This window comes from Eufriesea mexicana, unplaced genomic scaffold (genome assembly GCF_001483705.2).
Source record: "Eufriesea mexicana isolate 0111107269 unplaced genomic scaffold, ASM148370v2 scaffold6940, whole genome shotgun sequence".
NCBI lineage: Eukaryota > Metazoa > Arthropoda > Insecta > Hymenoptera > Apidae > Eufriesea > Eufriesea mexicana.
Window position 1 is genome coordinate 116,193 of NW_016914784.1, and position 18,764 is coordinate 134,956.

The 18,764-nt window shown below is 55.8% G+C and overlaps 1 protein-coding gene across 1 annotated transcript in view; it reads right to left on the minus strand.

Annotated features, from left to right (window-relative positions):
* Positions 1-18,764, minus strand: part of Kdm3 (Lysine demethylase 3) — a 179,613-nt gene that overhangs the window by 64,589 nt on the left and 96,260 nt on the right. Inside the window, 2 exon segments of the mRNA XM_017907126.1 lie at positions 9,754-11,003; positions 11,005-12,134. Coding sequence (XP_017762615.1) covers positions 9,754-11,003; positions 11,005-12,134 — 2,380 coding nt within the window.

Below are 18,764 nucleotides of genomic sequence, written 5' to 3' on the forward strand. Positions count from 1 at the left end.
GAACGGAGCAGGCATCGCTACCCATCGTGGGTAGAGGCTGACGGTCGATGCCGATGGCGATGGTCTATCTCGAAGAAGAGGCGGCACGGAAGGTGGAGGGAAGACAGGATCGGTCGTTTGGTCTGTCGAGGTAGAACATGACGAAGGAGGAGAACGGCGAGGGGGCAGGAGGCAGAGGGGGAAAACCGGTTCGACAGGTTCGACTCCCATTTACCTGACCATGTAGCGCCTACCTACGTTCGGACATTATGTATTATGCAGTCTGACTGTATGTGTAACGCATAACTACGCTGTGTATCCGGCGAGCGAGGAAGAAAAAGAGGCAGAGGGGCCGGGAGGGGGCTGGGAGCGAGGGAAAGGAAAGAAAAGGAAGAGGGCAGCAGACCGCAAAGGTTCGTGGCGCACGATGAAAGCGGACCGTGCTTGACCTCCGGGGCTGATCTTCACTCTCGTCCGCCGCGACCAAGTCGATTCTCGATCCTTCTTCCACCCGTCCTGCGCGATCCTTTGCCGAATTATACCGTTTTTCCACTCCGTTTCCGTGTCATTTTCGAGATCGGTTCGAATCGGAGCAGCGTCTCGAGCGAATTCCGTTTGTCTCACTGTCGCGCAGAGACAGAAGAATCGCGTCGAAATCGAAAACGAGTTCCGAAGCGTCCGGGCCTACTTTCCCGCCGTACGATCGTTTCCGCGCGGTGTGCGAGATGACGCGGAGCGATAAAGCGCCGTTATGTTAATTGGCCCACCGGCCCGGGCGTTGCGTCTCGAGATTAATTTACCCCAGAAAGATGGTATCGCCGCACCAATTACCGTATCCAGAGGCCGTAATTCGTTGCGCTAGAGGTACGCGAGCGCGCGCGCGCGCGCGCGAGTCGTTGGGCTCAACGACGCGAACTCGCGAGGTCTCACGGTTCCTCCTCGATGATTCATCGCACGCACACGCTCGCGCGCGCGCACACACGGGTCGTCTCCGCTCGCGTTTACCTTCTGCAGAGATTTCGAGTATTCGATCGCGTTTTGGAAAACGCGCGAGACACGTCTGGCGGGATGGCGATGACGGTGAGGGTGATGGTGATAGCGGTAGAAGGAAGGCAGGAGAAGGAAAGGAGGAGAAAGACGCGGGGGTGTGGCGCACGCGAAACCGAGTGGCTTCTGTTGGACTAGCAATTTCGAGGGAATCGTTCGATCCCGCTTTAACCGCGAGGTTTCTCGAGCTAGAGCCGCGAGACACGCCACTTGGTATTCCAACGGGCGAAGCAAGAGCGGCGCTCGCGCAGGCATTCCGCTGGAACGTGCTAGGCATCGGGCCCCTGTGCGCCCCCGTCGACTCCGCGCTTGTGTGTGAACAAATTCTGGATTCCGAACGCGCGCTCCGTTCGCCTCGCCGAAACGGGGGAAGAAGGGATTGCGAGGATGGCCGGATGAGCCAACTTTTCCGACAACTTCCGCCGGTTTGGAAGCTGTCGGCCGGCGATTCCGCCATTCTTCTTCTCCCACGAATTCCGAACGATCTCGCGTTACGCGACGCAACGCCGCGAATAATTACCCCGACGACGGACGGACGGATCTCGAGACGACGAGAGCGGGCGGTTTGCGAAGCGAGCGGCGTGCATCTGTAACCCAGAATACCCGCCGCCGCTCGTCGGCTTCCAGTCACGACTCGCTTCGCGTTCCAGCGAGAAAGAGAGGGAGGGAGGAAAGTTTGCGGAGAGACGAGTCGAGGCGAGTCGAATAACTGGTTGTTCCAGTTTCTGGCGTTACGTTTGACGCTGGATACCTCGGCGGCACCGTCGTCACCGGTGTGTCGGTGCCGGGAATCGCAGGCGCGCGCGCGACCGGTATTCCTATCAACGTGGATATTCCGCGTCACCGAGCAGCCGCGTTTTCAATGAAAATATTACGCGATCGATGGGCGTCCGCACGCGCGAGCCTCGTCGCCATTCGAGAACGGTAGCGTCGAAAAGAGATATCCAGGTCGAATTCTTTCCCCGGCTTATCAAAGGCGGGGTGACCGTCGCGACTCGCGTTCCGTCCCGGTTTTTCTACCCACGGAAGGCAAACAGTCGCCGCGCACCAGCGAACGCGAAATCGAATTCCGTCGCTCCGTTTATCTCTCTTCGTCCGTTTTTCTTTGTGGCCCCGACACGCTTCGCAACTTTGCGTCCCCTTTATAGCGCGCCAGCGCGGTTTACTGACATCGTTACGACCGGGTTAGTCGCGAATCGATTTGGATTTCGTCGCAGTCACGATTCACCGCGGACTCCGCCAATTCTCCCGTTCCCTTTTTCCTTCCTAGCGACTTTGTGGCGACCCCCTGCTCCATCCGCGTTAGCTTGGCTCTCCTTTCAAACGTCGAACCGTAATGGCCGGTAAGATCTCGTCCGTGTTTTCCTCCCGTTCTCGCCAATCACGCGCGATTCCGCAAATTCCCCGAAAATTATCCAGATCCCCGTCCTTGGCTGCGATTCCGGATTTACTTTGCCGACGTGCTTTCCCTTCCTCCACCCCGACCTTCGACCCACCCAAATCCGTTTCGCAACCTACGTACCACCCTCTCACCCCACTCGCTGCCACTTTCTTTCCGCATTTTCGCCGCTGTCAGCGTTTTTCCCCTGCAACGACCACGATGACGATGACGATGACGATGACGACGACTCTCTTCGATCGCTCCCGTTTGTCCGTGACGACCTCGATGCTAGGCTGCGGTGTATTTTTAGAGACGACGTTCGCGTCCGTGGCGAGTTCTCGCGAAAAACTTCGATCCTGTCGCGATCCGGTCGGGAATATAGGACGACGGGAAATTCGTTGGTCCTTGACTGGAAACGCGGAACGATCCAAAGGCGTGGAAGCAACGCGCGTGGTCGACCGCGGGGACGTTAACGCTCGGCCGGCAAGAATAATCTACGCAGTTTGCAAGTTGAAAAATTCCTCAAAGTCCAGACACCCTACGGTCGTAAAGTCCACCGCCGTTAAACAGCGTTCCACCTTCTCACCGGCGCGATCGTTTCGTTAACTTTGCCCGTGGAACGCGCGCGGCGCTCCACGGGGGAAGGGATGCGCTCACGATGAGAAAGTTTGTTGCAAAGTTTATGCGATTTCGGGCCGTAGCCGAAGAGAGATGGAATTGCGGCCGTGCACGGTTTTATGGGTCGTTTCGTTTTACTTTCCTCGTAAAAAATCCCCGTACCGTCGTTACTCCGCTTCGAAAAAGCTGGACCGAGGAGAGCCGGAGCTGCGTCGATTAAAGCGGGCGAGCGCGACGACTCGCGTAAACAGACGTTGCACCGGTAATCGTTCGTTCGCGTGTCTCTTCGACGCCTTTGCGATTAATCGGTAATCGACTCGGTGGTTGGTATCGAGCAATTTTCCCGATAGATCGCACTTTTTCGCCGGGCGAGGCGCGCGAGCATACACCCGTAAAACGCTGGACGGAGAGATTTTAAAACGGGTTTCCGCGCAAATGGTACGCAGAACGGAAAATACCGAGAGCCACGTGTTTCGCGCCGATAAATATTTGCTCGCCTTTGTTGCGCGGATTCGGAGGCCTGCGCGAGAGATGTAATAAAATCGGCGATAAAGGCGAGATCGTTGTACGCGTAGCAACGCCTCGACGCGTCGAAAATTCCTCGGGAGGAAGGTAAAATCGCGGAGCGATCGGGTCCCGGGTTTCCCGAGAAAACCAGCAACGACCGGTCGCGATCCCTAGAATCGTCGGGACGATGGAAATTAAGCGGTAATCGTGCGTTCCGTGTAGCGTTTCTTCTAATGGTCGTAACGGAGAAAGGAAACAGGAGCCTCGTAAATATAATGCAACGGGCACACGCTGGTCGACCGAGCGTTTTCACGTGACGCGCACCTGCCACGACGCGTCATCAGGTGTCGGTAGTCTTCTTCGACTTCGACGACGACGACGACGACGACAACGACGTAGGCTGTTATAAGGATCGCGTGCGACACGCATCGTGTCAATAGGCGTGAGCCAGATGACACGATTTTCCAGCTAATTCGAATCCCAAGACCAAGGTCGGATCCTTGGAACGCGCGCGATGGATAAATCGATAGGATAGAAAAGCTTTGGCGAATACCTCGGTCGATCACGGTCGACGATAAATTCTCGGCATCGGCGCGAACGTTGGCAAAGGTTTAATCGCGGCGATGAAAGGAAAAGATTACGCGGCGACTGGACGACGCGCGATTCGGCCAATTTCCTTTGCTCGATTGCCGGCGCGTAATCGGTCCGAATACCAGCACCGGTCGATGGACGAGAGAAAAGCGAAGGAGGAGAGAGAGCTCGCGGAGGTTCGCGTGGTCCTTGCTGGTAATTATTGACCCGCGGTGACTCACTAGGTTGAGGACCTTTATGATCCACGCTAATGGGCTCGCCACTTGAGCCACTCGGAGGAACACGCAGCTAGGCACGCACACGCTCGCGTACACGCGAACGCGCATGCACGCGCACGCGAGCGCGAGGAAGGAGCGCGCGTGCATCACGCGTGCGTGACGCGTTTTATGGCTGTCGGCCACGCAAATCTCGTTGCGCGTTCTTCCACTCGTGAAAAGCCTCGACCTAGCCCCCCTCGCTCCTCCCGCCAGCCAGGCTGCTGCTCGCCGAAGAAAGGGTTGCAAGGTGCGCTCATCTTTCTAATGGTCTCTCGAATTAGAAGCGACCGCTTCGTTTTCCTTTCCCGAGACGCGAGGACAGGCATCGCCGCCGGTCGGGGGTCGTTACCCAGGAGAACCTCGTCGCACCATTGGCCGGCTCTTTCGGAAGCGAATTTACGAAACCGGGGGAATTTGCTTAGTCTGGAGAGAGCTTTCTCCGCGCGAAGATAAACCGGTCGTTTTAGCCGTGTCAGCGTGTTCCGTTTTCGCCTATCTCTTCGCCAATGGATCTCGCTTTTATTTTTACCATTATCTCTTCTGCTTTTCCATTTCCCCCCCCCCCTCTCTCTTTCTCTCTCTCTCTCTCTGCCCCCCTCCGTTGCAGTTACCGAGACGAGCGGTTCGCGTTTCAATTTAATGCCGCGCGATAAAGAAGTTTTTAATTAATTAGTTAGGCGGTTAATTAAAATTGAGCAGGTGAGACGCGTCGGGAATCGTTAATCGCGCTGTCGCACGCTTCGGAGCACCGAGACCAGGGAACGTTTCAGGATCAAATATTTATGTCTGATCCGGCGCGTTCCTACCAGAACGTCGCTTCAATTATAGCAGACGAGCTATATATCTCGCGCATTATTATACGCCGAGCTATTTGTGTACACGATTTCGAGCCGAGAATACGGTCTCGAGGCTGGATTCCACTCGTTAAGTCAGTGACCCGAATAGAGCCCACGTAGGAGGAAATAGGAAGTCATTGGCGCAACGCTGATTTTTCTGTCGACATGGGAGAGCTCAATGGAGCTGAACGAACCTTCGGAATCGGTTACACGCTGAATTTCCTCTTTCCACTCTGTCCCATTCTTTTTTCCTTCCCCTATTTTCTTTCAGACGTCTTTGCTACCGACCACCACGACGACTACCACGACACCACGGCCACGACCACGACAACGACGACGACGTTCTTTCGACGTGGAATCGACGAGTATCGTTACCGCGAATATATTTTTCGCCGCGGTAGAAAAATCGGACGGTCGAGGAACGTTGCAAAGTTTCGAGATAACGGGTTAGCCTTTCTCCCGTTAAGAGAAATTGACGAGGAACGCGTCTAACGCGTAACACGAGCGGATACCTTCTTTCGCCCGGCTCGCTCGTTCGCGTCGAGCAAAGATTATTCGCGGTAACGATAAATATCCGAGTGGAGTAATTTAACAGCTGTTTGTTCGAAATAATTCGACAGCGCGAGGGAAGGTTTTTCTAATGGCGGTGTGCGTGCACGAGCCGAGGAAAAAGACGTTTATTAGCGCATACCCGGATTCTCGAGAAAATAGACGGTCTCGCTTACGAAAGGTACACGCGTACCACGGAAATGGTAGATACACGTTCCAGATAACGTCAATAAGCATTGTTGCTAGTAGCGAACGAGCAACCTCTCGCGTTACGCGTGCAAAAACATCGAGGTTTTAAAAAAAGCCTCGACTCTAAATTTCCTGGGATGTTTTTCCGCCGCGGAATTAGCAAACCGTACCGGATAGCGAGTAAACGCGGCTATTTCCGCGATTTCACGGGAAAACGGTGGAACGTAACCGCAGGGGCTCGCTAGTCGGACCGGTTGCGTCGTTCGTACTCGGCTTTCACGGTGGCATATATAATCTGCCACGGCCGATTCGGCCGATCCACGCACACGCACGCACGCACGCGTAGAGTAGTGGCAAGCGCCGATAGGTAATTACAAGTGGAAAGAAAGGAGCAAGATGAAGAGAGAGAGAGAGAGAGAGAGAAAGAGAGAGAGAGAGATTTTGCACGCATGTGCGTGACCAGCGTGCAAACCGTCCGCGTTGATGGACGTGTGCCACGTGAACCGCATAACGAGTGGCGATCATTGTCTGCGTTTCGCCCACACGGCCTTTGAACGCGCGTCGTCCCCCGTGAGCCCGTGAGAGACGATAACGCGATGACCTCGAGATAAATTGCTCGTCCGCGGTGTTCAATGGCATCCCGAGCTCGATGCGGACGAAAGAAGAAAGTCTGCGCGTGATGGATACCAATTGGTTGCGTAATGAACTCATTGGAATCGGTCAAAGAGGCGAAAGGACGGCGATCCGCGCGGCCAACGAGACGAGTCGCGTTCAATGAACGCGTAATTTTCGACTCGCTCTCGCGTCGTTTCCTCGCCGCCGCCGCCGCTGTCGTCGTCGTCGTCGTCGTCGTCGTCGTCGTAGTCGTCGTCGTGGTCTGAGAGGAAGAGAATTCTCGCTGGCGAGAAGAAGGCGGAGAAAGACGAAAAACGAAGGAAACGAGAGGAAACGAGAGGAAACGAAACGAAACGAAACGAAACGGACACGAGTATGTATACTCGAGTCGGAGGATCAACGAACGCGTTTCGTGCAGACGAGCGTGAACGAGATTCGACGCAACGCGTTTCAAGGTAGCCGAACGAGAACCCGTTTCAGGGAACGAGGCGCGCATTATCCGACAACGGGAGAGGGCAAGACAGGGAGAAACAATTTAGGAAAAACTGCCAACGACCAGTAGAGAGACCATATTTCTATGCAGATGCGATCCTTGACGAGACTGCCGCCACTCTACACGCCACTCTACACACGGGGGAGCACCGGTGGTCTTTTCTTGCTACTCAGCCGGCTACGTATTTTTATAGCTTCCTGCCGAGCATTCCTCGGCGTCCTTTCCCTCCGTACCGGTTAGCGTACGGTCTTGGACGAGGTCTTCCAGTGAACAAGAGCAAGTGGAAAAAGAAGATGAACGAGAGACGGAGAGGCAGCGGAGATAAAAAAGCGGTAGTGTCTGACCTTGTGCCCAAATGCCAGTTTCTGTAGCCACAGCCGTCGCCGATTACCTCTTTCTGCGCACGGAAAGGTTTAGGAGGGAACTTGCATAAGCGTTAAATCGTGCTCGTTACACGGAGAAGCCACGTAATTGGTCGTATTTGGAGCAGAATAACAGCGGGGCTATGTGATCCTCGGTGCTCCTTCGAGGAAAAAGTCCGAAACTGGGCGCTCTTTTGCCGCAGTGTTTGCTCCATCGAGATACCCGACCGACCCATCGCCTGGCATTTCGCTCGATACCGCAACTGCGCCACTCGCGTGCTTTCCAATCGTCGCGTTAACCCCAGCCAAGGAGACCAAGCTTCTTTGCCGAAATTTCCATCGTTGGATCGCCTTCTCCGCCAGACGTCTATAATCCACGTGCAGCTGGTCTTTCCAGGAATCCGACGAATTTCACGCGCTCGAATCGCGCCACTGCTGGTTCTCGTTCGTCCGTCGATTGCTTTACGCCGATAAAGATCGCCCCGATCAGGCGGTTCTCGGAGCGTGATCTATGGATGCACGCGAAAAGCAACGAAACCATCGAGAAGGTATAGGATTTTCGCTTGGGAACGTTTCGGTAACGAGTAGGTGGTGGTAGCGGTGGTGGGCGATGGTATGGCGTATAGCGTGGTGCAGCGCGGTGCGTTCCGCAACGGCCAACACGAATATCTTCCAGCTAATGAAGATTTCGCGTGACATTGGAAAATACAGGCTGTAATCGGCCAGGATCTGTGCCTCGTACCAACGATCAATCCTGGATACGTGTTGGTCGATCTCGTTGGAAAAATTATTCAAGGATAAGGCACGAGCCGAATTAACGTTCCCGGGTATAATATACGCGAAACCAATTTAGTAGAGCAGAAAGTAGCAGCGGTAGTAGTAGATCCCGCTGTTGCAACTCGCCGCTATGCAATCACCCTCCGACTTGGAACCAGACGATATTCCCTCGTTTTACGTAACGCTGGAAGATCGATTCGACCGGTGCTAATTATTACCCTGTCTTTCATACGCATTTCCCTGCCCGTTCGCTCGTAAATTAGCCCGTTCGCGAGAATCGCCAGGCTCTACGGGACCAAAAGCTACAAGCGCTGTCGCGCTCGGTTACTCCGAGACGCGTAGGATCCCCTCGATTCTCGCTCGAGTCGAAGCACGAGCGTGACTGCGAGGATAGGTCGAAATTGCCAGAACCTATGACCGGTTGCGTCGCAATTTACACGCTGACGCGCGTCGTTGCATCAATGATAGACCGGGAAAAAGAGCGCGTAGGACGAACGACACGATTTCGACACCCCGATGAAACGAATTTACGCGACAACGATTCTCCTCTACCAGCCTGTCCGTTGCACCACCGTTCTAACGAGCGCTCTAGTTTTCCAGCGTATCGCGGGATATTTGGTGCATTCGCGGACGCAAATAAACGAACGGAAAGCGATCTGTGGTATGTACGAGGGGGCAGGTTTATTTTCGTCCAAGCCGCCACGAACGAGCCAACAAACGAAGGGCGCTGTTCAATACCAATGTCGTGGAAGGAACGCGTAATCGTGGTACCCTCGCCCCTACCCTTCTATCTACTCTGTGCTTCCTTTTACCTTCGCGTCCCTAACGTCGCGACGTTAGACACCCTATCCTGACAAAGTTCGTCGTGATTCGCGAAACCGTGTATCATATCTCGAGAAGATTCCACCTTTCGTCTGGCGCGCGTTCCTCGCGAGGAAGCTGTTTGGAACCGTTAACGCGACCTCGAGAGAAGCGACGAGTTCGCGCGCTCGGTTCGAGTGGCGAACGCGAGCCGATGCAACCTTGCCTATCGCGATAATAGGACGGAAGTTGGCAGCGGTCGCAGCTGCCGTCCGGAAACGCGGGCAGGTACACGCGCAGCCACGTCCGTGTCTCCTTCCACAGTGGCCAAGCTTTTTCGTCTCCTCCCCTGCTGTTATAGTCGGCAGTCACGCCAGAGCAAACAAAGAACGCTGGAAAGGCTGAGGTCGCGCGCAAGAAACGCTGCTGCACGCAGCTGCCTCCAGAGAGACGTTCACTTCCCCGATGGCATTTCGTTTCCTGACCGAGCCAAGTGCACGCAAGGTGCAAAAACTGCGGCGCTATTGAAACCGAGCCAAGCGAATCGAAAAATTGCACCGCTACGGGGAGCTCGTCCTATCGTTACGGATGACCATGCCTAAACAGCGCTTCGAGAATATCGGGCATCGCTCGCTCGTTACCGACTACTACTAGTACACTCTCGTCGCAGAGAGCGGAGAGAAAATACGCGGTGGCGCGTACCGATCGCTGGAGAAACCGGTACGCGATTGAAAATAAAGGCAACACTCACCGGAGCATCCTCTCCCTCTCGACTATTTCCTCGGTGGTGGGCTGAGCAGGTCCGAGCAACGAGTGCGGTAACGGTGGATACCTCTGCGACCTCCAAAGCATTTCGGACGCTACGGCGGGATGATGATGACCGGGTGGCGGTGCGGGATTTTGATAGCCGACCGGTGGAGCGGTGGCAGCGGCAGCGGCTGCCGCAGCGGCCGCGGCCGCGGAGCTCGGTCCGGCGCTAGGAGGCGGTTGTGGATGCGCCATGAGTAAGGAGGTGTGCTGAACGCTCTGCACGTGCCAGACCCTGGCCGGTGTGGCCGCTGCCGCCGGCGTCGAGGAGGTAGTGGTCTCGTCGACGCTGAGCGCGGAACTTCTGCTACCGCTCCTCTCGTCGCCGGAGCCGGCGCTCCTCAAGGAGCTTACCCCGCTGTCGGAACCGCTGTCCCCATAGGTTCCACTCGCGGCGCCGCTACCAGCCGCGGCTCCGACCGCCCGGATACCGACCGCCGCTGGCACACCGGTGAGCACTCCGCTTCCAGGTATACCGGCCCCGGCCTCCACTTCCATGAGGCCGGCCTCATCGCCGCCCCTCGATGTGTGAGACTGCTGTTGCACCTCGAGGAGGCTCGACGAGGCCAGCTGATGATGATGCTGCGCCTGTTGTTGGTGTTGCTGCTGCTGCTGCTGTTGCTGTTGCTGCTGCTGCTGCTGCTGCTGCTGGTGGTGCGGGCTGTTCGCTACCTGATGTTGGTGCAGCTGCTGCTGTTGTTGTTGCTGCTGCTGCTGCTGTTGCTGTTGTTGTTGCTGCTGCTGTTGTTGAGTATGGTGATGTATCACCGGACTACCGGTGGAATAGCGTTGCTGTTGGTGATGGTGTGGCGGCGTGTGATGGTGATGCTGATGGTACTGATGTTGCAGGTGATGATGATGGTGACCAGCTATCGGCGGTGGCGGCTTGTTTAGTCTCTCGGCTAGAATGACAGGACTCTCGTTGTGCCGGTTTCGCTCCTGCTCCCGCTGCTGCTCCAGGAGCAGGCTCTGCCTGCCAGAGCCGCCGCCGCCGCTGCTACTAAGCGGACTCAGCCTCTCCAGCACGGAGCCTGAGTCCTGACTGCTCGACTCCAGCAGCTCGACCACCGATTCGACGCTCGCCGCCCTCGCGCCGCTCACGCTACCCACGCTATCCTCCGTGCCTAGCTCGGTAGTCAGCTCGGTTCTTCGCGAGCCTCGCTCCTCTTCCTCCTCTTCCTGCTCTTCCCGCTCTTACCTGCCCTTCCGGCTCTTCCTGTTCCTGCTCCTGTCCCCGTACACGTTCCCGATGTTCCGGCTCCTCGTCTCCGTCCTCGTCCTCGTCCTCGTGCTCGTCTTCGCGCTCGTCCTCGCCCTCGCCCTCGCCCTCGGCCTCGTCCTCTTCCTCCTCGAGCCTTTTACCACCGCCCTTGGCGCACTCGTCGCTCGCGTTCGGCTTCAGCAGGGTCGCCTCCTCGGCATCGAGCAGGACAACGCTGTTGGCTTTGTCCACGACCACCGACGGCGACGAGTCGAGCAGCGATCCATTCACCAACACCTGTTCCTCCTTCCCGTTCTTCTCTCGATCCCCCTTCGTTCGAACTTTCCGATCCGCGTCGACGACCTGCCTCTGCCGAACAACCGTGTCGCCTCCAGGGTCTACTACTTTGTTCGAAGGTGGAGGTTCCGGTTCTCTGTCTCGCTCTCTCGACTGACTCTCCTCGTTCTCCTCGAGCTTCTTCTCCCCTTCTACCTCGGCCGAACTTTCCTGCTTCCTTCTCTCCTCCTCTTCCGTTTCCTCGTGATCGGACGCGGTTTCCTCGCAACCTTTCGCGCCTCCTTTTCGTTCGGACCTGAGCTTTCTACCACCGATCGGACTCGTCCTCAATCTCTTGGTCAAAGGATCGCAACGTTCCTGATCCTCGTCCTCTTCCTCCGCGCGATCTTCCTCCTCTTCCTCCTCCTCCTCCTCCTCCTCCTCCTCTTCCTCCTCCTCGTCCTCCTCGCCGGATCTGTTGCCTAGCCGTTCCTCCTTCTCGGCCGACTTTGCGTTGCTCGAGTGCTCTGTATCCTCCTCCGCCTCGGTTTTCGTTTCCTGACCACCGAGCCTGGGCCTTCGACGCACCGGTCTCTGCGACGGACTCTCCACCGGGCTCTTTACCGCGGTGCCCCGTTTCCGTAACTTGCAGGCACTGCTCGACGCGCTGTTCGCCTCTTCCAATACTGTTCGCGGTATGCGATTGCTGGGTCTTCCCGACGTTGGACCCTTGTTCTCTCGGTCTTCCTGTCGCGTCGATAAATTGCTTTCGCCGTCTTTCTCTAGCCTCTCGCGACTGGCACCTTCGCTCACGCGTCGTCGCCGACTGTTGCGCGCCGAGTTCTTTTCTGAAACAGCGTTTAAAAAACCAAACGATCAAGCGTTTTCGTTTCCCGAGAATTTCGTTTACGCGCTAACCGGAAGCGATTGTCCCTGCCTCGCGTACCGCGTTCGTCCCTTCCTCGTCGATTATGGTCGATCGATTAGAACGTAGCCTGTTATCCCGATCGGCCATGCCGTGTCGCGCGAGCAATTACGAAGAAGAATCTCTCTCTCTCTCTCTCTCTCTCTCTCCCTCTCTTCTCCTCGGTCACCTTCGGTAACGCGTAAACGTGAAACTATGCGGGTAACGAATTACGCGTTGCATTCGCAATGGGATTCGCAGTCGGGGTTAGAACGGTGCGTGACTCATGCCCGTCCGTAGGATAGAAAAATATCGGAATGGATGGTGGTTCGGGCGAGGCACGGAATCGAAATCCCCCTCGGATCGACCTTCGAGACGCGCGATGCATCGCGGACGTCGCTTTCGTCTCCTTGACCCCGATCGGATTCGCGGCGATTCGCTCGATAGAGAACCAAGGGGCTCTCGCACATCCTCCTGGGAATTGGCCTTTGCACACGGGGGCTCGGGCGTGGACGCGAGCGCGCTGGAAACGCGATAGCTGCCACGGGAGTATAGGTTGATCCCGAGCGAGAGAGCGTTGCCGTTTCGGAGGAATCGCGAAGGGACGGAAACAATAACGAAGCGACGATAGCGGTAGCGAGATGAAACGGACACCAGCGGAGAAATGCGATGTATGCCGAGAGGAACGGAAACGGCGAGAGCAGCGAAGCACGGGAGAGGAAGAAGAAACGGAGGAACGGACAGGTGGAGGAGGCAGAGGCCGAGGCTGAGAGACAGCAGCGGCGTGGAGGGGGAGCAGGGGAGAGGGATTTATTACCAAGGATTTACTGTTATTACCCGGAGGGGGAGAAGCACTCGAGCGGGCAACGGCGTTGCATACGTGGGGTGCGTTTATCCGATGCGCAGACCTCTATGTACCCAGAATACATGGACATGTGCATGTAACGTGGATGGCTGCATTCGCAAACTCGACGTGCCGCGTCTCCTAGCGACTGCGGTTTGTCCTCCTGTCCCGTCTCGGCCTCGGCCTCGGTCCGCATGCATTACGCTCTGCGTAATTGAACAGCGCCAACGTACTTTGCTTTACATTTTAACTCGTCCCGCCATTATTCCCAGAACGCGGGCGCAAAAGGCCGGCCGCACCAGAAACAAACTTGGACCGATTATTGTTCCGAACGAGAGAGAGAGAGAGAGAGAGAGAGAAGAAAAAAGAGAAGGAAAAATGAAACGCCGCTTTTCGTTGGTTTCGCGCGCCAGCCGAACCCATTATTCCGCGTTAAAATTGCATCGAGCAACCGAAGAAGGAAATGCGTTTCGCAACGATCGCGTTCCGATCGAATAACGCCGAGTGTACCACCACCACCACCACCACCACCACCACCACCACCACCACCACCAGCTACCAACGCGCTCTCCGAGCTTAGAGTCGCGATCGGGGTACGCTTTTCGGTTCCGAACACACGCCCTTGTTTGGGTTCGTTTCGACCCGCGCTTTAAACCGGATCACCGGAATTCGACGCGACCTCAAAGCGAGACCGGAACGGGTAATTTCTCATCGTACAGTCCGCGTACCCGGACGAAACTGTACTTTGCCGCGATTCCATCGTCTCTAAATCGCGTTTGCTCGAATTTGCTTTTGGATTAGCCGAAACTGGCCGACGCATCGGCGAAAATCGGACTACTCGGTTGCCAAGGGAGAAACTAAAAGCCGCGATTCACGGCAGACGTGTAGTAGCGGACACAACAACGCGATTCCTCGACTACGGGTGGTATACGTGTCTACCACACGGTGGTTCGATGCGGATCGATTCCCTTGTTTTCCGAGGCGCGTTTCCAGAATTATACCAGAGTGGACAGATTTTCCGCGATTAATTCGGACGCTAGGAGAATAGAAGCGACGGAAAACGGAATAATCCGGGCAACGAATTTTCAGCGGGAAAGAAGAGGATTTCCGATGGGAGCGAGTGGAGATGTATTAAAAGTCACGAGATTATACGTGGTCGAGAATTCCGAGAAAAAATATTCCGCTCGGAGAAAAACACGGAATTTTCGCGGTGGTGAAATTTTTATTTGCATTTTGGATTTGTCCCGAGTCCTTTTACCGACGCCGGATTTCCGTTTCGCGGTGGAATCTCTTTTCCCCGCAAAAAGTAAAGCCCGCGGGCAATGTTTCACCGCGGTAGTTCCGGGCAGATTTCATTTTCCGCGTTTGTCGGACGATTAACCGGCTGTCGATATTCCGTCACAGCTTTTAAACGCGCAACAACCCGATGAAACGCCAACTCTTGCTTCTCCTACAATTCGACGGAGCTGCGTTTCGACGCGAAGGGAAAGGGAAAAAGAAAAAGTAAAATATCGTAAGCTCACGACGCGACGAAAGGAAGAGATACCTCGCGAGTACGCGAAACCGTGAACCTTCGAACGGATTACCCGCTGCTACTGCGAGATTGCCCTCGCGAAGAGAGAAGAGTTGGGAAAAACAAGGGTATAAATCCTTTTGGCGGAGAGAGAAAGAGAGAGGGTGAAAGCAATTGCTACTCCGATGGATATCGACTCGTCCTGACCTGGCTCATCGCAGGGATGAAATTAGACACGGCTGGCCTCGTCTGGCGGGCATTTAAACGCTTTGTCAGAATCCGAACGTCGTACAGGTAGACCTGGAACCGGTGTGTGCTCGGCGATGCGTCATAGTCCCTTTCACGGATTACTCTCGCTGCCCTACCCGTCTCGAATCTCGTTTCGTTCGTCCCGGTTGCCAGCGTGACCATTGGCATTCGATTAACGATAATGGCGCGTTTCGCTCGGCACAGTCGCGAGTCACGATCGCGGAGCGGTCGGTCGTGGTCGTCGTGGACGTCGTCTAGGTCGCGTCGATGCTCGGCGAGAGGGAAAAAGGATAGCGGCCGGTGAATGAAGCGCGGAGAAGGAGGAAGAGGATCGGAAAATGGTTTCTCGAGCCGTTCGTGTCTCGTCTTGCGCGGTTATTTTCGAGCCGCTCTATTTCTGCCGGCGCTCCCTGCAACGGCCGAGGATCTCCCGCGCGTTTGTTGATAAACTTATTTCGTGCGAAAGCGGGGGAAAATGGCGATCGGGGGTAAAGACGGCGAGAACGACACCGGGGACCGGTATAAAAATAAAAGGCTTGGCTAGCCGCCAGAGACCTCCTTCCCGCTCTTCTTATTCTTCTTCCGAGACTCGCAGGCCCCATGCCAAGCCGCGCGCCGACTGCCTAATTTACCCGTAAAACGACTAACGCCGATCTCTGCTCCCGTCTCGCGTCTCTTCCATAAACTCGCTGCAATCTCGCTCCTTCGATTACCGCCGGATCCGAGCTTTCACCGGCGATAACGCCTTCCCACCACCAGCCTCCTTCCTCTTCCCAATATCTCGATATCCGTTCGCGTGCCGCTTTCTACCGAGACTCGAGCACGCCCGTGGCCGGAGAAGCGCCCGTTGCCGTTGCTGCACGCGATTCGTTTCGCGTCTATTCTCTCGTTTGTCGTTTATCCTTTATCAAACGGGGCGAAAGGGGCGCGGGCCGGCAGAGATGGGGGATGAAAATAAAGCGACGCGGTCTTTCCTCGGTCCGGCGTGGCGCGGATTAAAGCGGAGCGCGTCTTTTGCAAAGGAACCGAGGATCAACGGAGAAACGAACTGGGTCAATCCGTACACGAGGCGAGTTCGATTTCTTTCGCTCGCGTTTCAAACGGCTCTTGCGCGTTGCTCGAGTCGCTCGGCTACCTCGAGCCGCGTGATATAATTCGATCGCACTCGAGAGAACGCGAAACGCGGGAAAATCGAAGAAATTGAGAGCCACTGGTCACTCGATTCGTCGACGGTCTCGTCCACGGAACGCATCCCGTCACAAAGACGAAGCTGTCGAGTTACGAGAGTGGCAAGAGGTCTGAAAAAATAAGAAGCCATTCCGTATGGGCAACACGTGACGGACTCGAGCTATTCCGACAGAGGATCTCGTGTCTCGTTTTCGTGGACCGTATTTCGGTTCGGTTCTTTTGTTTCCTCAACTGGAGGCAAAAAGTTGGGACCGATCCGCCAGGGAAAAGGTCGAGCTGCGCGTGGAAAAAAGCGAACGCGACGCGAATTATATCATCGACGGTTCGTTCCGTTCGTTCGAAAAGTTTCCTGCTCCGCGCGCGGTATATCTTCGTCGAGCAACGTAACTCGCGCGTTACGCAATCCGCGTGGTTGGGTAACGTCTCGTTTCGATGGAATTCGCGACTATGCCGAGGAATTTTCCCCGACGATTCCGCGCTTTCGTTTCGCCCGTCTTTTCGACCCACCATCGATGCCGAGTTCTCGCGACCTGGGACTCGAATAACTCGAACGATTCGCGATTTCGCGGTTCGCGTTCGGGTTTCTCGTCTCCGTCAGCCGGTGGAACGCTCGTCGAGCTACGTCGACGCCGAGGTAGGCTCATACCGAGTATCGCGTTCGAGTTGCAGGAAAACCTTGAACTTGTCGGGGTACCGGAAAGCGGCAGTTAATTCTCATTCAGTAATCCCGGCATTAAGGGGGTTAACGGCACGAGGCGGTGTGACGGCACGGCGGTACGGCGCTGCACACGCACGCACACGCGCGTACACGCACACTCTCGTTGGATTTTCAGCAGAGGCGGAGGCGAGATGTCCCCATTGTTTCTGAATTATTTATTAGCCGTAGCTCGGATCGCAACGATTGAATGGTCAGTGACCGGATGTGACGTGCCTGCGGGCCAAGATGGCCGGCTACGATAATTACTCGCGTGTTTACGACCGATAAAGCCTGAATGCCCCACCTCCTACACGCGCCGCAGAGTGCACCTATGCGTGCCCACTCGCGCACCCGGTGTAATCGAGAGAGGCGAGGGCATCGGGAGAAACGGAGAGCGCGCGTGTGCGTGTACGCAAAATGTCACGAGCAGCACGGCCCTCCTCCTCTTCCTCGACACGGACGAACCTCGTAGATACGAGAGAAAGCTCGCGACGCGATACCGTGGCTTTGACACCGGATTATTATCGGATTTTAGCCGCATTACCCTGAAACGCGCGTGCGCGCCGCGATAACCCTCGTAACTCTATCGTTCGGACAATTTTATCCCCCGGTGGAAGAAATTCCCGCGGAACTGTGGAAAATACGAAAAGTCGGCTGGATTATGGCGTCGCTCGCGGTCTAACTCGCCGTGGGCGTGAGTTAACGGCCTTGAAAGCATAACAGTAAAAATGACTTTACCAACACGGTCACGCAACGACGACTCCGGAATCTCTGCGCCAAAATCACCAGCCGGAACGCGTAAAGCGCGTTGCGAATGAAAAGTGCCCCCATACGATTCGCGCACCGTGTTCGCTACAAATCATCTCGCGAACGCTATCGTTCGTTCGATCTGCGTCACTGACAAATGCGAATTTAGCCGTAAACCGAGCTCTCTCTCTCTCTCTCCTCGTCGTTCCAACGTGATTCACGCGTAATCGAGACTTCGTACCGGCGATATGCTATTAATAAATTATCCTTGCCTTCCTTACCGGTACGATAATACGTCTCGAATGATAATTACGTGGAAGGTAACCAACTGGTTCGACCGCTAATCGTAATGGGGCGATAAACGTTATCTCTAAACGCGCACCGCGCGATTTCCAAGGGAACCACCGCCAAGCTCGGTAAAAGGTTCGACACCACGCTCTAGAACGTACGGCGAAAATTGTCCAACGTCGGTTCTTCGCAATCGATCCGTTATTCGCCATTCGTTCGAGACTCGAAACCGTGGGATCGTTTAATCGATCGTGCCGCGCGGAGAATCGCCGACGATCGATCGGCGATCGTTATTAACTCTCGGCTTCACGGGAGTGCCGGCGACTCGGCGTAAACACGGAAACGAGCGAAAGAGCACGGGGCAGACGCGCACCGGGCACTCGCGCGACCACTCTACGTACCTGTACGCTGACCTAACTCTCGCCAATAGCTCCCTCTCTCTTTCTCCGGGACACCGGTCGATCTACAGGGTGTCCCAGAATTTATCGCTTCCCGCTGCCTCCGATACAACGCATCGTCCAGCGACAATGGTACCCGTGTTTTTGCCTCTTCCGCGTGCGTCTCGCTTCATTTTCTCCCGTCGCATTTCGTCCCGGCGACTTTTCACCGTTCGCGCGAATTCTTGCCTTCGTGCCGAGCGATTCGAGCCACGACGAGGAATTTCCGGTTTTCGCTGGCGAGGGAGGCGAGGGGCGGTGAAAGACAGGGGAGAGAGAGAGAGAAAGGGAAAGCAAACGCGACGACGAGACGGCGGAAAGAGAATCGGCGGGAAACCGTTCCGCGAAACGTCATTATCGGACAATGATCGTACATGCCTGCGCGCTAATTCCGCGATTAGACGGTGCACAGCTGGACGAAGAACGATTACGAGAATCGAGCTGTCCATCTCGCCGCCGGAGCGATCAAACAGCTGTCTTCTGCTGGACGAGAGAGAGAGCGCGCGGATGATTAACAAGCGCGAGTGAATGACAAGTACGCGTAAAACGGTCGCGATACACGGCTCTCGTGGAGTAAACGTAAACCCGGTCGAGACGCATCGGTCGGAAGA